The sequence below is a fragment of the Plectropomus leopardus genome, chromosome 15 (assembly GCF_026936395.1).
Source record: "Plectropomus leopardus strain MGB_pleo_1.0 chromosome 15, ASM2693639v1, whole genome shotgun sequence".
In the NCBI taxonomy this organism is placed as follows: domain Eukaryota; kingdom Metazoa; phylum Chordata; class Actinopteri; order Perciformes; family Serranidae; genus Plectropomus; species Plectropomus leopardus.
Window position 1 is genome coordinate 34,758,686 of NC_142190.1, and position 20,445 is coordinate 34,779,130.

Genomic DNA, 20,445 nt, shown 5'->3' on the forward strand with positions numbered 1-20,445 from the left:
TGGCACACCCAAAAATCTGATGAAGAATGAATGGGTTTTTAGATATAGCCTTACTAAAATGTTTCGTTTTGAACTTAGCGCATAGCCTCATTTCCCTTCCGTCTGTGGATTGTTATAGTTGGGTTAAAAATGAGTTGAGCGCAAAACTTGTGTTTACTGCAACACAAAGCAGACAGGGTGTCTATCTCCTTGGCGATGTTTCAGTATGGACAGTGTGCATGTCCTGCACACGCAAACTACCTTATCAGCGCAGCAATAATATAATGCACAGCAAAAATGAAATGCATCCCAATTATGCAGTTTAGGGGGAGCAAAGTTTTACCACCCCAATTTTTAATTTTTAACATCATCGCATCATCGCAATCAGGTGATCATATGTAAGCATCCAAAATAATTTTACTAATTTCAGCAACTGACAAAACAAGTGTTACTAATAAAAAAAAAAATAAATCCACACATTTTGGGAGCAGTGTTTGCTTACACAGCCGATTGAGTTTTTTTCATTGCGCCCCTAAAGTTCTTTACGCACTACAAAAATTTTTTAACTTTGGAACACGTGCTCCTTGGGAAAAAAAAAAAGTCAGTGTCATGCCTTGTATGTGAATGTATTTTTCGCACTTATAATGGTAAACGTTACTCCAGGTCGTTCATTCATTCTCTGACATTCTGGGCATGCATAGAGCTTCAGCACTCAGCAGCGTTGCTTCAGATATTGGTGAATCATGGCAGGGAAGCACCAGGTCAACAGAGAGCGAGAGATTTCTAGTCCGTGTTTTCGGTCCAAGGTTTGGACACATTTTGTAAAAACAGTTGATGAAACGCTTGCTGTAGGCAAAATACGCAGATGCGACATCAAATACAATTGAACTTTATCATTTAATTGTTGTGGGGCAGGTGTGGCTCTGAAGTAGAGCGGGTCGTCCTCTAATCGGAAGGTCAGCAGTTCAATCCCCAAACATGTCTCAGTATCCTTGGGCAAGATACTGAATCTTGAATTGCTCCAGATGCCATGTCATCAGAATGTTGAGTGCGTGTGAATGATTACTGAGTAGCAGTTGGCACCTTGTATGGTAGCTTTGGCCACCAGTATGTGACTGTGTTTGAATGGGTGAATGTGACAATGTAGTGTGAAAGCACTTTGAGTGGTCTAGCGCTTCTATAGCACTTTTCTAGTCTATAAGACTAGAAAAGCACTATACAAGTGCAGTCCATTTGCCATTTAAATTATTGTTTTGATTTATTGCAAAAAAAACTGCTGAATCCTGACCTCTGTTAGGAAGTATTCAAGTATATATTTCACACGCATTGAACAGAGGCCTTGCACTGAATGTTTGTGTGTCATTCAGTGTATCACACTTTTCCAGTGTTTAACCTCCACTACTACTGCATAGAAATAGGTATTTTCTTTTCCTCTGATTTTGGCAACAAAAGTTACTATATCAGTTTCTAGTCATTGAATCATATCATGTCACATCACTCTAAATGAGCCTGTATCGTTCTTGTATCATGTTGCCAACCATGTATTGTAACACGCAATCATATAGTTGCTAAAACATATCATTACATCCCTTATGAAAAGGCTGTATTACCAGCAAACGTGTTGATGCCTATGTGTCAGTGGGTGGTGGGGTGGGTGTAATCTGGAGGTCAGTGGAGGGATGAAGGTCACATATTGGGATCTAATCCATGACATCTGCGTCAGCACATTTTTATGTCTGCCGTCTTGTAATTCTGTGTAACTTAGGTGGTGGTTGAGAGTACAGTGACCTTTCCTGTTCCTAGTGTCCTTTAAGTACAAAAGGAGTGAAACATAGAGGGAATCGCCAGTCAGGGGATGTTGAAGCTTTCACCCTTCCCCATCCCTCCTTCTCACATGTACATGGCCGACTGTACGGCTAAACGTCACTTTAGAATGGCGCCTGCGCTGTCATTGGCTGACATTGTCAAGGATAATGGATAATCACCACAGAAACTATAGAGCAGCTCATTGGTGCTGTGGTGTCCCATGGTGGGGAGGTGGGTGGAGGTCAGGCTTTTTGGGTGCCACCACCAATGAGATGACATGTTAACAGATGTGTAAGGTCATTTTCAATGTATACACCAGGGGAGATAATGTAATAGTAAAGCACACATCAGACATTCTGAGAGAGGAAAGGAGAGGGGTTGCATGCTGTAGGGGCTCCAAACAGAGGATAGCTCTCCCTATATTAAGGTCATTTATTTGTTAACAGAGCTCTGTCACTGAGGAGAATATCTTTTTTTCTTGCCCTTGCTGTAGCAGAGCTTTTTTACACTGAATCTGTCATTACTTGTCTCTCAAGAGCCTGAAGGTCCCCACTTTGTTTAAAGAGTTATACTTTATGTGAAATAGTGAATGCATTAGCTCTGTTGTATATAAACTAATATGATGCCATGTCATAGTGTCCCTGTGCTGCCTTGTCTGCTCTGCATTGAAGTTTCTTTGGGCAAAAACATAAACAAGGTCAACTGTAATTCCAAAGGTTCACTGCCAGCAGCATAGAGATTAACAAAATTCCCCCTGTTGAAACCATGTCAGTGTTTCTTTCCCATTTAGATTTTTTTCTCTCACTAACTGGAGGGCGGCATTGATTACTTTGCTAAGCCATGTTGAAGGTAAACTGTGAACATGTTTACAGTGCTTATCAAACTTGGTTTTAAAGGGTATTCTGTTATAATTGTGCTAAACTCACTGGTGGGAAAATAGCCCTAATCCTGAGCATCTAAGATTAGCATGACAGTAGACGTCAGATGGCCCAGTATGATCAGGTTGGCTTTTGTTGTTGTCAGATATAGGTCATCAGCTTAAAAATGGCCTTGAACTGTAATTGACGCTGATGAGCCGATCTTATTTTAATTATTCTGTTCTATACAACGCTGTACTGTCTTGAAATTGCCAAACTGATTGTTTTCCTACTGATACTCAGATTTAATTGAGATCATAGCACATTTTCAAGGTTCATTTTCAAGGCCCTCATGGCAACTTGTGGATTTCAGCCTGATTAGAACCCTGGGGGGTATACTACGAAGTGAGAGAAGTACCTTAGTGAGGTCTGTTGAGTCGAAAGCCAGGGTTTCCTGTACTACAAAAGTGGCTCTCTTTTTTCCTGGCTAGATCACTATGGTAACTCATATGGCTCCCGACCAGGTTATGTTCTGAGTGTAAGCTTGAAATCAGCTGAAAAGCATCTTTCACAGCTCCTCTGAGAAGCGTCACTCTATAAGTACTGTCAGCATATGAGCCGAAAACGTTATAAATACATTTGATACAACTTGTTGAGCCATAATGTTACATAAATGCCTCCCAACAAAGTCGCGCATTTACAGTATAGGTTTTTTTGTTTGCTTTGTTTCAGGTTTTGTTTTGTGGGGGTTTTTTTTTGGACCTTGCTACTGCTCTCTGTGAAGTATTTAGGCTGGTGGTCATGTGGGTTGCCATGGCCTTTCGTCATAATCAAGGGCTGCTGTCGTGTTGTGTGACCTGCTATGTTGGTCCACTCAGCGGACACCAAAGGTGAGGACCGCATCAGGAAAGGACACGGACAGCAGCTGAGGCGAGGTGGAAACTCTGTATTAATTAACCTTTATGGGATGTGGCCAGGACTGTCAGAGGTGTCCTGTATCCACGGAAACCACGCTGACAGGGTTCAGAGCAGAGGTCTCCCAGGGCAGCACCACTGACACTGTCATGGCAACTGGCACAATGCTCACCCCAGTGTCACTGACTCTGCTCTTCTGACAGTGGTGTGGTGTGACAGGTGCACCTGATCCTTAAGCCACCCCCACCCCTCAATACACACACATACACACTTGACAGTCGAGTACAGCTTGTCTGTGATTCTCCCCTGCCTTTGTACTGTACCCGTAAACACGAGTCACATCACATCAAGGCAGTTCATGTTTTGCTCTGGTCTTCTGATATAAAAACAATTGTGGCTCAAAAGAGCTAAGATTTCTGAAAGATTCACAGCTGGCCAGGTGCTAATACACATAATGCAGTGGTGACAGTCCATAGCCATCCGACCAGTTTATGCTTAATCCATGCAAGAGTATGCATGTACATGTATGTATAGCTTCATGCACATATTCATGCTTGAGTCTAGGTGTGAATGCTTAAATACTTACTGTTGTGCTTGTGGGTGGGTGGATCCTGCTTTGTGTAGACTGAGGGTTGCATCATGTGAAATGCTGCTCAAGTGCATAAGGAGCAGGAGGTGGTAGGGGGGATAATCCACTGAAATGACAAGCTGCATAAGAAATTATTCACAGCTCTCATAAGGCCCTTCACTTTTGAAAGACATCTCTGTTAGGGGCTTACAGCTCAAGACCTGAATGTTTTCAAGGTAGTGGGCTTGAATTTTCAATTTGGATCCAATCAGGCCTAATCTACATTTGCCGTTAGGTGGCTGGGAGGGGAGAGTGCAGAGAGGAGAAGGAGCTGTGTGCAGTCAATCTGAAATGTTGCTAAGTAACAGAGATGGCAGACAAGGTGGTAAAGTGCTCTGCAAATCCCTGTTTTTCACACTTTTTTCTTTTTTCTCCTCTTTTTCTCCACCCAACCACCTCTCTCTCCCTCTCTTCCTCCCTTTCTCCCTCCCTCTTTTTTACTCTCATTCACTCCTATAGGTCCCCCATATGAGATCTGCAAAGCTGAAAGGCGCCATTGAAAGAACCACAGCAAGGCCTCAGGACAGACATCCCAAACATCCACAGCCACGGAATGTGTCAACATCTTTGTGGTGAAATCCTGCTGACTCCTTTCCTGCCTCTCATATAAGCCTGGAGCTGGGCCTTCTGGGGTCCTCAAGTGTTTAAAGGCATACAACAATGTCTGGGAAGCCCACCTGCCCCAGACTGCCTCCAATTATGGTTTCTGTTTCACCACAGTGCTGACTGTGCCCACGACAGACAGGGATCACATCTGGCCAGTGCATCCTTCAGCCCCCTGCAGACTCACTCTGTGCAATTGCCTGCTCTCTTTTTGGTTTTTAGGAAGTACATGCCACTGTCAACCAGATGACCTAGTGGACATTTGTGCTGAACCATACGAGGGGATCTTAGTATTGAACATGACTCATGGGGAGGAGCCTGGCCCTGAGACACACAAGGATTCAGCTGTTCTAACTTATCTGGAAGGTTTACTGATGCATCCAGTAGTGGCCGGGCCTGGGGCCACGGCAAGCGGGAGGTCTGAGGCTGCCCGCGACAACCAGGAGCAAGGTGACAAGGTGGGTGGGCCTTTCCAACTGCCCAACCATGGTCCCACAGCTCCAAAGGCCGGAACCAACGGGCCCACATTAGGTTCTACGCAGCACCTGAAGAAGGCTCGCCTACTGCGCTCTGAAGCCTGGAATGATCCAGGGAATCAGCGGATGAGTTCACCCCCAATGGAGCTGAATGGCCAAGGGGGAGGCATGCAAAATGGAGCACTAGAGGGATCACCTCATGCTGGGGAGAGCACCCTCTTGGCTTCCCTGCTTCAGTCATTCAGCTCACGGCTTCAGAGTGTGGCAATGTCTCAGCACTCTAATAAACCCTCCAGTGAGTGTTCTTCTCCCTCCAAAGCACCACCTGCAGACAAAGAGTCACTTCCTGTGTATGGGACAGCCTCAAGTCGCCTTAAGGGCCTAATGAGGAAAAGCAAACTTCAAAATCACACCAACACACCTTACAGTCGCCGGGGACATAGTCAAGACAGACCCCAAGAATCACCTCGGTCAGCACACAGTGCCACGCCTCCCTCTGCTCCTGCAACTGCTGAATCTGTGTCCTGTGCAGAGCGTCTGAAGGCAGTGGCCAACATGGTGAAAATCCGTTCTAGTCCAGCACCGTCACCCAAGCCCAGTGTGGCCTGCAGTCAACTGGCCCTGCTGCTGTCCAGTGAAGCCCATCTCCAGCAGTACTCCAGAGAGCATGCACTCAAAGCTCAGCTGTCAGGACGATCTGCCAGCGAGAGACTGGCTGCCATGGCAAACCAGCAGCATGGCCAGGACAAAAGGCCACCTAGTGTGGGAGGGACTCTGCCAGGAGCCCCAGACACACTAAGCTCCTTAACAACTCAAAATGGAATGACAACAACAACCACAATGACAACAGCACTCCCTCGAACGGCCCTGTCTAGTCCACAGAGCCCCTCTTTGCTGCGTGGCCACAGCCAAAGCTCCCCACTCACTCCCCCACATGCTCCGAACCCCATTCACAGCCACCAACCTAGGGAGAAGCGAGGCTTTGACTCTCGGCCAACCCGTCCCCCTCAGACATGCAGCAGCTTGCTGCTGCTGCTACTCAACAACCAGAAGCAGCTGACCAAGAATGGGCACCTGGAGGACAGCTGTGGCATTCTGCCGCCAAGTGGCTCCTCTTCAGTCACATCGGACAGCGAGTGCTCCATCCAGGAGAGGAGCCTGACCAAGGACAGCAGTGATGCAGAGAGTTCCTACTCAAGTTGCTCTCCCATTGACCTCTCCATGAGAAGCCGGGCAAGCACACAAGACACAGGGCCCAAAACTACCACCACCTCTTCCTCCTTCTCCTCTTCTGCCTCTACCCTCTCTTCTTCCACCACAGTGTTTTCCTCCACCCCAGTTGCATTTTCTCCTCAAATTTCAACTCAACCTTCCACCACAACCTTTTCACCATCCTCTACTGTTGTGTCCTCTGTTTCCACTGCTATTTCTACAACTTCTTCGTCTTCCGTCTCTACCTCCTCCTTGGACAAATTAACTGAATCATTAATAAACAAGTGGAAGCCAGAGCCATCAGGATCAAAGGTGTGCAAGAACAAGGAGCCTGAAATGAGCCCAGACCTAAAATTACACTCTAAGGTCACACTTATGCAGCTTCTCCTTGAGCGCAGAAATAATGAGATTGTCAATAAAAGTGTAGGTAACCAGGATTTGCCACTTGATATAACTATGGCCACCATGTCTCGAGACCAACCAAAGGGACTCGCGCCATGGGAGGAGTCCAGGACAAAGAGCCCAATAGATAGACCTGTAGCCCCAGCCCAGCCCCTCTATTCACATAGCCATGACCCTAGTGGCGCACTATCCCCATACTCCTACCCCTCCCCACACGTCCAGTCCAGCCCATTGGATTTGTGTAAGTCTAAAGCCTTCCCTGCTGAGAAGGCTTCAGAGCCTGCCTTCAGTGCCAGTAAATTGTTGCAAAATCTGGCTCAGTGTGGCACAGTTTCATCCTCCCCACCCATCCCCTCAAGCAAAGGGCTGGGTCAGGAGCTTGATACCAGCAGGCCCATTGCCCTATTGGAAAGGCTCAATGCTCCAATCCAAAGGACCACCACCACTCCACTCTCCAATGGCCCTTCTGGCAGTGGCACACCTTTCAGTCAGAAGGAAGCTTCTCCCTCTTCATCACAGATTGAGAATCTTCTTGAGAGGCGCACTGTGCTTCAGCTCCTTCTAGGAACAGGCTCTGCGACTGTCACAGTCAGCTGCAAAGATAGGCCCAGTGGCAGTGGCAGGAGGAGTATAGAGGTTGCAGGGGGGTGCTATGAGAAGAGCCCCACTGCCTCCATCATCTGTGACAGCTCCAATGGGACACCTTTGGATGTTAAGGTCAAAACTGAGCTCATGGAGGAGGTAGGACCGTCCGTGGCCATGCCTGAGGACTCAAGTGGCAGAAAGAGACGGAGTAGCTATGAGAAGAACACCCCCCTCTCAGATTCGCAGCAGGACGTAAAAACAGAGCCTGGGCCTGCAGAGGTCATAGCAAAATATGGCCTCCTCAGCCAGCTGCTTAAACAACAGACTGCTACCTACTATACCAGTTCTGCTACACAGGCGGAGTCACAGCCCAGACAGGTTAAAGAGGAACAGAGGGAGTATCCAAGCCCGAGTCCCAAGAAGAGACGACTCTGCTGTGATGGGACTGATGGGGTGAATAACACCAGCTCTCCAAGAGCAGTGGAGAGTGGTGACATGGACATTTTCGCATCTTCAGCTGTTCAGGAAGAGCCTGACAAACAGATGAGTGTAAAGGTAGAGGAGGCCCCACCAAAGAGCCCACCAAGTGAAACCCTCACCAGAGAGAGTCGGGGATTTAATGTGCTCAAACAACTGCTGCTCTCAGACAACTGCCTGAAGGAGCTGTCCCAACAGCCCCGGGGAACGCCCAGTCCCTCTGTCCTTCAGACCAATGGCAAGGCCAATGGCAGCATTCTCAGTCAACCTGCCCATAATCACAACTTCCTCCACTTGCCTGGTTGGCATCCCCATGGTTCCCTCAACTCAGGGCTTCCGAGTAATCTCAGACCACAGCCTACCCCTCCTGCTTGTGACAACCCTATCCGCACCCCCTGGAGCCGCCACCCAGCTCCATGGCCAGTTACTCAAAAACGGGAACCCCCTACTCTGGTCAAACAGGAGCCCGAGAGCCCTGTAAGATGGAGTAGTCAGGAAAATGAGGAGGAGGAGGGTTGTGACTCAAATCTGGACTCTCCACGGCTCTCGCGCTCCAACCCCATCTTGTATTACATGTTGCAGAAGGGCAGCATTCAGCTGAGAAAGGAAGTAAGGGATCAGGCAGAGGGAACCCAGTCTGTGGTCAGAGTTAAAGAAGAGCCAGTCAGTGACATGCATGCTTATGAACACAGTTTGAGCTCCATCCCGCAGTCCCCAACCCACAGTGACAAGCACAGCCATGAGAGCCAGAGGCTGAGCCAATCATATGAGTAGAAGTTGTATCAACTAAAAAAAAACAAAAAATGCAAAGCAGAACTGAATCCATATTTTTTCCCTTTTTTAATGACTTGCCAAATTGGTTTGATGGGACAAATAACAAAGAAATGTTTTTTTTTGTTTTGGTTGTTTGTGAAATGGAGCCAGTTCAAATTCAAATGCATACTTCCTGCATACTCTCAATTTTAAATAGTGAGTTCATAGAATGGTACGGATCAGGTCTATCTTAGCAAAATGTCGAATTGACTCAACCAAAACTACTTATCTTGTCACAAATATAACCTTTCCCATGAGTGATTATCATTCACTACATGTTTTATTTTGTCAATAATGAAGTCTGTAACAGTTTGGTGTTGTTTTACATATATTATTTGTATCTGAATTGTACCAGTATCACTATTCCATGTTCCCTTTGTTTCCTGCCATAAAACATTTAGAAAGAACCTTTCAGGCAACATTCATTATTGATGACTCCAAAAATGTTAGCGCTCAGTTCAGTGGACATTTATTTATTTTCTCCATCAGAACATTTTCAGATAGACAGTCCCATCAATTTTAGATAAGATTCCAAATAAAGTCATTCTAGAGCGGACACAGCAGTCTATTACAACAATGTACATGATAAATTCATCCAGAAGAGGACCCTGAAAAATACATTCACACTTCAATAGGTTCAGTGAGGATCTTACCATGATGAATGCTTTGTCTTGCTTTTCCTCAAGATTCGCAGTGTGGTATAATTAAGAATTGAGAAAGAATATATCATTGAAGGTTTGAATAGTCACAGTTCATTTAATAATTATTTTATTTGAATTGAACTTTTAAGGGCAATATTCGACAGTGCAAATTCATGGTGGTGTGTTTGCAGATTGTGCAGTTTTGAGCAGATGGGTCAACAGAGCATGTGTGGTGCTTACAGTTGAGTAACTTTGTGTAAAAAGGTTTCTAGAGCAACAGTTAAAAGGCTGTAGTGTCTGAGAAACTTATCTTACCATCCTGGGTAAACTCACACCTCTTTTCTTCATATACACAAACACTTCAAGTGTGAAGCACATGCCTTTTTCTTTTCATTTCATATAAAGGACCACCTAGAGTTTGCACTATCAAAGCTGAGTCCTCGGTTACCTTTTCAGAATAATTGAATGGCATGTATTAAAAAAAAGTCAGTGTTGTTATCTGTTGAGAATTTGACAGTTTGTGATTTTTTAAAAATCATTTCTTAACTGTTGTGGCTTATGGACAGCTTTCATTCATGTTTGTGGCAGTCTCTTAACTCATAAAATGTCAAAAGAATTGCATGATAATTAAGAGAAGACCACAGGTACATTTTTGTTTTCAGAGCAGCTGGATAAGTGTAACTGCCCCCCAATAATCACCAAGACATTTTGGTGTCTTGAGGGATAACTGGTATCTAGCTCTTTATTTTGATTGTACCGTATTCTTTTCAGTTAATGTCACACACTGCTTTATCCATTTAGTCTTGTGATCTTTTTAATACATTTACCTATGAAATATGTCTCTTGGGTTATTAATACATTTTCACAATGGTTAAATATATTTGTGTAAATAGTACTTTCAGTATGAAAGATAACTATTTTGTAATGTTTAAGAAAATATATTACCCTAGTTTTTAATGCCCCGATATGTAAATATGAATATATGCTTAAAAGTGTACATACAAAGGCAGAGGATGCTATGCCCATCTTTTTTTGGTTGGTTTGTTCTTTGCATGTGTCTCTGTGTGGTAAATGATAATCTATCCTGCGCTGTGTTGTGTAATAATGTCTGATTCTCCTCACTGCTGCCTGTTGCATGCAGACGCATGGGAACTACCTGTGTATCCCTACTGGTGATGGGGGAAAATGTCAAGTCTTAAAATAGGTCTTTTTTTTATCACAGAGAGATTTAGAATATGAACAGTCCCTAAATAACCACAGACTGTTGAGCAAGTTGATTAAAATGTGTGAAAAATAAACGTGCATTAATTGTTTTTGTGATTTTCTTTTCTGTTACTGTTTAACAAAGCTCTGTGAAAGAGCTGGGGGCTATAGTGGGGGATTGACGTACAATCATAGATCTGAATTGTGCATCTGAGAAATACATTTGTAGCAGCAAAGATTAAAAAAAAAAGATGGTTCATTTTTTCATGTGAAGACCTGAAACATTATTTCATTTTTTTATGTTTTCATTTTTTGGTGTTCATTTGCACTGATATCTCAAGAATAAAGTACTAAAATGCATGACCTCGTATGAATGTCTTCCTCTTATTCTAGTTTGCAGTTCAGAAAGGTTTAATTCATGTGAGTGGTCACTTTTCCAGAACATATCCACGTAAAGTAAAGCAGCCCCTAGGAACATTTTGGCACCATACATCCAATTATCTGGGTTGCTTCACAATAAGGGATATTATTATTTAAAAATGACATCAAAGCCAGACACCACTTTGTGTAATCAATGACTCTGGTCTGTTAAAGCAGAGTTAAAGGATGTCCTGTATTTGCCCTAAAACTTCTGCCTCTGAGTTGGCTGCCATTCCCTGCAGTGCTAAGACTTAACAAAAGAAGGAAAGACACTGAAAGGAGAGAGGACACACGGAGGTCAGCAGATGTACACTGGATGCCCAAGGATTTGCTGTGCAAAATTTAACGTGAATCTTTTAATTCCAACACAAAATAGATCTCATTGTTCAGTCAATACAAAACCATAATTCTTGTGTTCAGTCTTGAAAGTTGTCCATTTTGTAATGATTGTCTTGACTTGACAAAGATAGCCTGTAGCGTGAGAGCTCTTAAAGGTGAAGATGAGTTCAAGTTAAACTTCCCTCACTGGATTTGAATATGAAGTCCAGTGGGTGAACAGACGGCTTTTTGTCTGCAGTGCACTTTTAAAATTGCAGAGCAGTTCCTCAGCCCTGACTTCCCTTTTATTTAATGCTCCCCATGACTGAGTGCACTCTTTAAACTCCTGGTAACCTTTCCCCTCCGTGAACTTCTTCATATCAAGGCTAGACCGCCAGTAGCCACTTGATTTCCTCTGATTGCTGAAGCAGTGGCAAGCATGCAGAAGGGAGTCACAAGTTTAAGCTGAGGTCAAGGTGTAAAACTTGACAATCGGCTGTTTGTCTGTGGCTTCTCTCTTTGATTTCCTGACCTCAGCACGAGGCCAAAAGGATGTGAGCACTGTACACCAGGCCACCAATGACTCAACCAGAGGCCAAGGACTCAGAAGTCTCATGACAGGCATTTCATAGCTATGAAGCCTCCAAAAACTATTTCCTGGTCTTACAGACATTCATTCTCTGAAAAACAACTTAATCGCGGCACTTAATGTGCTCCATCAAGAGCCTATCTACATGGGAACAGATTAACTGTTTCAAACACCACTACTCTGGAGTGGTAACAAGAAACTGTCTTGTAGAGTGCTTTGTTTGTTCACATGGAGGCCATACAGAGTAAACACTTCTCACTAGTCATGGTGATTGGTGTGATCAATATCCTCACAGATGTTCAGTCACCCTCTCCTCATGCAAGTGTTTGAACTCTGAGCACATGGTGTGACCTCATGTTATGTAAATACATGGCCCCATTTGAAGGCAGAGTATATTAAAAAAATGCTAAAATACCAGACTTTCTTCCTGAAAGATATGTGTAAAAAGTAACGCTGCTGCAGTGCAAACAGAGCAGCATCACAAGTCACACAACAATAAAAGGTTCAAGCAAACACCTGGAGAAACTCCTGCTCAGAGAAAGGAGGTCAAATTGTTTTGTTTTTTTTCCATTTTTATACATGTTCCCACAGTCAGGCTTTTGCTCTGAAGATGTACCTCTTTGTAAAGTCTATTCCTTAACCCCTGAGGACACAACCTTTTTCCCCTCCCCACCCCCCGCCCAGTGCCCTGACCTGGCTCATCTGGTTTCCCGGGACAGGATCAACTGTTGGCTTGCAGCTGTGGCACCCCCCTCCTTCCTGTCCACATATACACACAAAGACCATACCCATACATAGTTTTTAATAGTAGTTCAGATCAATGAATGCTGTTTTGTCCATCTTCCCCACTGGTGGCCAAGTAAACAGACTATATAATATTTATGATGACGAGTGAGTGTCCCTGTGGTCCACACACAGTGCAGCCTGTCTCCTTTTCACCAGGGATCTTTGCTGACACTGGCAGAATATGGATGATATTTACCATGTCAGAGCACAAGGGTAAATGTTTTACAGACTTGCTAGGGGTCACTAGCCATGTCGATGTCTTCTGCCTAGACACATCTCCTGACAAGTGGAGGCATTCTTTCCTCATATTTTTTCAAGTCAGCCCAATATCACAACCTCAGTTCTGTCAATACACATAAGCAAAAACTCCAAAAAAACAGGGTAAAAAAAAAAGGACACTTAAGTTCTTGCTCATCCAACAAATCTCTTCTGTGCTACTTGATGTTTTCACTCTGACAATAACTCATTTAGACCCAGAGAGCAATGTTCATTTCACCAAATTCTAACTCTCAAAAATCTCCTCTGCAGGAAATGTATTTACCACTAATTTCCTGTATGTTTCATCACAAATGATGACACTGCGGTTGATCTACAGGGTCATGAACTTTCAGAGTAAACATTTCTCAAAATCCCCAGTAGAATGAGAAAGGGCAGTTCAGTGTCAAATGGTCTGGCTAAGACCATTTTAGGATGTCAACTTTGTGCTGTGGGGGCTAAGGTCCATTTAGAACCAAGCATGCCAAATTTAACTCCTTTGAGATTCTGCTCTTATGTTCCACTCAGTTTGAAGTCATACAGAAAAAAAAAAACAAAGCTTTATCTGGCATTCACAAGGGATTAATCTATATCTTAAAGCCAGTGTTAAGAGCACTCAACACATTTAAGCAATTACATTGGACGACATGAGAAGGACATAGAAATATGTTTTATAAGCCTACAGTTTGTAATGCTAAGAAGCAGTATGGAAGCTACAAATCCTTATTACAGTTGTTGCCATGTAACTGTTGGCATTGCTCATATCTCTTTTTTTGCCCGAGGTTCATGCTAGCTGTGTGGCTCTAAGGATGACTTTGGTCTAGACTGAAATATATTGACAACTGTTGGCTGGATTGCCATGGCATTTAATGAGGACAATATTGCTCCCTTCAGAATGCATTGTGGTATGGTGATCCTCCTCATCTGACAACTATAGGTGAAATTGTCAAATATTCCTCTTCTTTGGTTTATAGCCCAATAGGTTACCTGTGCCTGTCATGACATATCAGCCTCAGCTGATATGTCATGTGTTCAGTGCTAATTAGCAACTGTTAGCATGCTAACATGCTAAAATAAAATGGTAAACATGCTGAACATCTGTATGTTAGCTTTGTTATAATGTAAGCATGTTGCCAATGCTTTTAGCATTTAGCCCACAGCAGCTTCACAGAGCCATTAGCATGGTTAGAGACTCTTAGCTTCTAAAAACAGGATTTCTGTGTATTTTATTCTTGAAATTACTTTTTGTGTGATTTTTAAATTAGTTCAAGGGATGCAGGATCTATTGCCTTTAACAATTTATCTCAACACAGATGACGACGTGAGAAGCATGATACAAAATACAAGAGATAATAAGGTATCATCCACGTGTTATCACTGCTATTTCCCTTTCTCTTCAGCACTGTGGTATTTAACGTAAATTCATATTCTGCTCTGGGGCATTAATTATGAAATGTAGCCTCCTGTTGTTACTGAAGCACATGAAGGCTCAGAGGTGTCAGGTTTCAGGAACAAGTTAAACAGTTAGTGGCCTACTTTATGTAAAATGCTGCTTCCAGGGCTTTCCACCCTGACCACAATACAGTGAATGCCTATTGTGGTCATGTTTAAAGATATTGAACACTGTACAAAATATTGACAATCAGCAGCTTCACCACAAACAGTCTGTATCAGACTTCTGCTTCGACATTATTGGTGGACCCTGCTGCTGAGGAACTGTGAAAACCTTACATTTGTAAATAGTTTGTAAGGCAGGGGATTTCTTAACCTGTTTCTTCAGTAATGTCCACTTTAGTTTGGTGTGACAAGGCCAACACTACTACACAGGGGTAGAAATGTATGGGAAAAATGCACATGTAAAGACGGTGAGTAGCAGATTGACTCGATATGGAAAACTGATACATATTGTTTAAATTAGGCACTGAACTGAAGGATTGGTATTGGGCCTGATCAACATTTCCTTTTTTTTTATTGATCAGGATCAGTCATTCAAACATGTGCCCTGACTAATAGTTTGTTTATGTCCACATTACACAGACGTGGTTTATGCAGAGCACGATTTGCAGCAGATATTCAGGTTTTATTGTAATGCTGCAACTCCAATAAGTAGAAACTGTTTTTGTTGTTTTTTCATGTTCAGATGAAGCTGCTTCACCACTAAAAGTGGAACTAAAATTTCTGTTGTTCACTTTTGGTGAACTATTTTACTATTACGCTGTAATAAGCTGAACTGTGAGCGATTCTTATTTGTTGTGACAGGAAATATTTAAGTTCAGCTATAACACGACTTTGATTATGTCATTAATTCATAGTGCTCTGTACAATGCTGCACATGGATTTGAGAGCAATTTCTCATTTTGTTGAAAAAACGTTGATTGCTGCATTAAGTGGAATTGTGATAAGAGCTATATAAAAATATTTTTAGTTTAGGAACAAAAAGTAGGAATTGTGTAGATGCAGACAGTTGTTCCTGTATTGAATTGCAGAGCTATTAAACTGTCGGTATAAATACTGGATTGATATTAATAACTTTAAAGTACTTGAAGTGTGCTCTGTGCAGGTATATACAACAAATGGATAGGGACTCTGTACTGGCAGAAACTCAATATCAAATAACTCAAATAGGGATCAGGGGGAAAAAGACTTGATGGAGACGTTGCTACTTTAAAATGCATTTATTTTCTAAAGACATCTCAGGCTGTTGATAATCCGTTTTGAAAATGGATTGCTTTCAGAATTGTACGTCTACACTTAAAAGAACAGGAACATCAGAAAAATCCTGTCAGGACGTGCTACATCCAGCCACACAGGGTTCAGCTACTTCATTCTTAACACTGTCATCAATTTAATACTCATATTGCCCTCAGAGGAAAAACAACAGCGAAGGAAAAGGGAGCAATCAGTGTTGTATTATTGCTAGCATGACTGCTTCCAATGAAAACCACTGATATGTGTTTACTGATTATTATCCTTCCTATGCTGTGATGCCTCTCAGGTATGTTGTGCTCATATTTTCTCTATCACATATTAACATCTATGTTAGACGTCCATGTCTATGTTTGATAGTAAATATGAGGATTAGCTGAACTCTGTATTTCCCTGGGCCGCAAAAGACACTGAGGCTCAACTTGCTTATACTAAGAGGTGGTCCCATGCAGTCGTCTGAAGAAAAACATGTTTTCAGGTGACATAACTGTTTTTGTGGTTTCATGCATTATGACGGATTAATATCCTGTTGGGAAAGGTCAGCAGTTTAACTAATAACCACTGGGGTCTGCTCTGAGAAAGTGGCTGAATTTGAGTAATACATAGGCAACTTCTAAAGATGTGATGCTTATAATCCACATGTACATACTTAATGTTTTCATTTTCTGTATATAAACTAACCTTGTATTTGAGCATATGACATCAGAATTTTGTAAATGGATAATCATTTTTTAGATTTACTAATTAAGCAGTTGCCCTTTAGTGTAAGGTAATGAGTTTTAGCAGTGCTTGGAGAAACTGCCTGCTTCAAGAAGAGCTCCTAACAATTATATCAAATTCATAGTGACTGTGCCAACTCATTTGGACGTTAAGCCATTATGTGACAGACTACATTCATAAAAATGATCACAACTCAATTTTTATAGTGACTAGCACAATGGTCTACTTAAAAGCCAGTGAATGATAATGGATAATGCTTTGTCAGCTGGATTGAGAGACATGTAATTGCTGCAAACCCTGTAGTTATTTATTTATTTTTTAAAGGCTTTAGTCACAATAACTCTTCATCAATAACTATCCATCTGCAGCCTTGGAGTCTGGCCTGTCTCTCAAAACCCAGAGTAAAACACAGATGGTGAGTAGAAACCAGACAAGTGCACAAACAAACTCAAGAGGGCAGCACAAAGGAGATGACCATGGATACATTTCATGTCTTTGTTTGCAAAACACTGTTACAATATAAAGTGTAGACAAAGAGTCTGTGTGAAGCCAATTCAGCCTGCTCAATTAGGAAAGAGTCCTAATATAGTGACAGACCAGGTTCCATGGTTAGTCACATGCAAAAAAAAAAAGAGAATTCTCTGCCTCTCAAAACATTTTCATCTGTTCAATTTCTGTAGCTACTAATTCTTACTCAGGATTCAGGAAATCAAACAGCAAATATCAGCTAAAACTCATGTATCTAATTAAATTGTTAATGCAAGACAGAAATCCCTGCTCCCATGATAAAGCTGTCTTGGGGCACTATACAGCCACTGAAGATACATTTGAAATTGACCATTACATTTGAATCACAATATAAAGTATGTGCCTTTAATGTGTATGTTAAGAAATGATCAGCTGCATCTATACAACAGGATACAGTCTGGTTATCGTCCATCTTGGTTATCATTTTAAACAAGTAATGTCATCTTACCCCTCATTGCATGAAATGTAATGTGAAATTATCAAAAGAGTACTTTTGTAACAAATGAAGTTTGTTTTGTGATTTTTATTATCACTGATTGCCTACATTTACATGGGAGTACAATTATGATTTACTCTGCATTTGTAGTGGATCAGTGAATGAGACAGAAAGCAGGAGGATTTGAAATGTCCTGGTGTGAGTGGAGCTATTATCATACAGCCCTCAGGCTCGCTTTCAGAATCCATTTTGATCTTCAGCAAACAACTGTGAGCTCTTTATGTCAGCTTGTCAGCCAAGGATCTATTCAGACTGTAGCAGCTACTGTTTGACTTTGCCAATTGATTCATCAACTTATTTTCTGATTAGTTTCCTGACAGCCTCCCAGATCCTCTGACTGATAGCTCCACTTCCTGCCTTTGAGGTCAAACTGTGTGATGTGTCTGCTCAAACAAGAGAGTTGTTGTAAGAGGTGTTCTGTGTGCTTACGTTAACCTTCACATTCTCTTTTGGCTGGTCAACATTTCAGCATACTGCTCATACAAGTATAAAATGATGAAAGTCTGGTGCTGACAACTTGAAATTAGTTAGATGACTTTTTATAATGCTTCTTAGTTTTCCAAGTGGGATCATTTTCATTAATCATTTCATTTTAGACATATCTGCTGCTTTTGTGGAGGTCTATTTTGCAAGTTAGTGCTCTGAAAGAGGATGTTGCCATCTGCTGGAAAAAGGCTGAACGACAGTGCAACACAGAGCAGTTGAAGTTTGCACAAAATAAAACAAATCTATTGATACATGTTTTTTTATATATAATAAAATGGCACTCATGATTGTCATAACCATTCTGCTTGTATAGAAATAGCAAAATAAACCTTCATGAAATCTTCCTTCATAACATCTGTTGCTGTTGCTAAATTCTTCCTCCAATAACACCACAAAGTTCTGACTGCTGCCATTAATATTTAAATGTACTACTTAGATGACACAGTTCATGTTAACAAAGCATGCTGACTGCTTCAGTCATAACTATTACAAATATGCTCTTCCTGAACATCTAAAGGATGACCCAGTTCTGTGTGAGAGGACTGTTCTCTTCCATCTTGCACTGAATTAATAACAGCTGACACATTTGAAGGCCAGGTGTTTGGATGTAGGTGTTATTCTATCTGTCGGAACAATTAGGCCAGAAATTAAACAACTGAATAAACTCCCTTTCCCAACAAATGACAAGCCTGAGTTGTTTAAGTATTAAACCAAATATTACATTTGCACTGTGTACAGAACAGCCACGCCAAGTGATGATTCTGGGGTGCACACTGTAAAGCTGTCCCAAAATGGACACACCTGGAATTAGGTATATTTGGTTTGGTCAGTAGATTTCAAAGCAGTTTGCATTTCAACTAAAGATTATCAAAACCACATCATATTCAATGTGATATCCAGACACAAGTGGGCCACAGTTTCATGACACTGAGACCTTTAAATAGGCCCAGAGCACATGGTGGCTTGTGTTAAATTTGAGAATTAAATTTACATTGAATTATCTTTGAAACACTTTTCATCGTTTTCACCACATTCAGTGGTGGCAGAAGGCAGTACCAACCGCTGTGTGTAAATGCTCAACTACAAGTATGAAAGTATTAGAAATAGTTCTGCATTTAAATTATCAGCTGAAAATAAATACTCATTATGTATTATAATGTGTGTTTCAATATTTCCAGTTATGTAAACAGCATTTCAATGATCGCTCATCAAGGTGTTGATTTGAAATATTCTTTATGATGACCATATTGTGTTTCTTTCTCACAATGAGTTTGTTTTTTTTGTTGTTGTTTTATCTGCCAGTGTTGTTTGATTATTTCAACCTGTTTTTGTTTGTTTTGTTTTGTTTTGTTTTGTTTTGTTTTGTTTTGTTTTGTTTTGTTTTGTTTTGTTTTTTAAAATAGACACAGTTCAAGAACCTTTTAGAAATAAGAGTGAGAATTTTGCAAGAAGACAGAATAAGGGATGCCGCCTTAATCTGGGAAATTCATAAAACTAGTTTATTTTTTATTTAAAATAGACTTATTATTATTTTACAACAGTGGAATATTTATCGTTTTGTGATAAAATACTTTTAAGAGTCATTAACAGACACACATTACAATTCTTGCAGTGTTGAAATGACTGATGATGACCCTGATGAAGGCCACAAGCCGAAACGCGTCGGTCCAATAAAACTTTTCTTCAAACTAAAAGTGTTGCTGGAGCTCTTTGACCTCTTCAAGACATTCTTCATTCTACATGCACCTTGGAAGTTGGTGAAGTTGTGCCAGAAACCTCCACTGTGCTTCTAAAGTGTTTCAATTACAGATAATTTATCAACAATAGAAACTCAAAAGTACAACCTTTCCCTCTGACATGAAGTGAAGTAGGAGTATAACATAGCATTAAGTACTTGAGTAAATAGTCTGAGTTACTTACCACTACTGTCTAACAAAAATGATCATCAGGGACTGCATACTGGGTCTGTATTTCCATACTGAATCAAATGTATTTAAATGGTAAAGCGATGACATGACAGTGGTGTGGAGAAAGTTTGTACTGTTGTTATAGCACCTCCTGGAGGCCAAATGACAGTTATTGGCTTCAAAGAGCAGGAGGTCATAGCTGAGCATGCCATTACAGTGGGGCTGTACAGTATAGCCTCTAACTGGCTCAGGAAAAACTATGACAAACAACACTAAATAAAAGATAATGGCAACAGAGCCAATAAACATTTTCTGAGGTCAGTGACCAAGCACTCAGCTGTTTCACAGGTGAATATGAAGACATCAAAACCCATATTGCTTAAACTGACACCTATTCATGACAGAGCTTTTGTCCTCTTTTCTCTACCTGCTGCTGTCATGTGACTTACAAATAATGACTAAAAATATTTGGAATTGAATGGAGCACTGACATAGTCTCGGTATCACCTGACAGTGAAGAACATGTCTTGTATTAAATTAAATCATTCTATATTAGTGGCTGGGCCTTTGGCCATGAGGCTTGGTTGGGCTCAGCCCAAAGGAATGACATGCTGCTACCACTCTGTTGGCCCACCAC

The 20,445-nt window shown here is 41.7% G+C and overlaps 1 protein-coding gene across 3 annotated transcripts in view; it reads left to right on the forward strand.

Moving 5' to 3' along the window:
• The window catches only part of nrip1b (nuclear receptor interacting protein 1b), a 134,962-nt gene that overhangs the window by 36,192 nt on the left and 78,325 nt on the right, over positions 1 to 20,445 (forward strand). For 2 of the 3 annotated variants that reach the window (XM_088088949.1, XM_042498976.2), the window contains one exon: positions 4,645 to 10,957. The exons of the other annotated variant lie outside the window; for it this stretch is intronic. In XM_088088949.1, coding sequence (XP_087945075.1) covers positions 5,088 to 8,714 — 3,627 coding nt within the window. In that variant the 5' untranslated portion in view covers positions 4,645 to 5,087 and the 3' untranslated portion in view covers positions 8,715 to 10,957. Of the gene's footprint in view, positions 1 to 4,644; positions 10,958 to 20,445 lie in introns of those variants that run through there. 3 annotated transcript variants of the gene reach the window in all.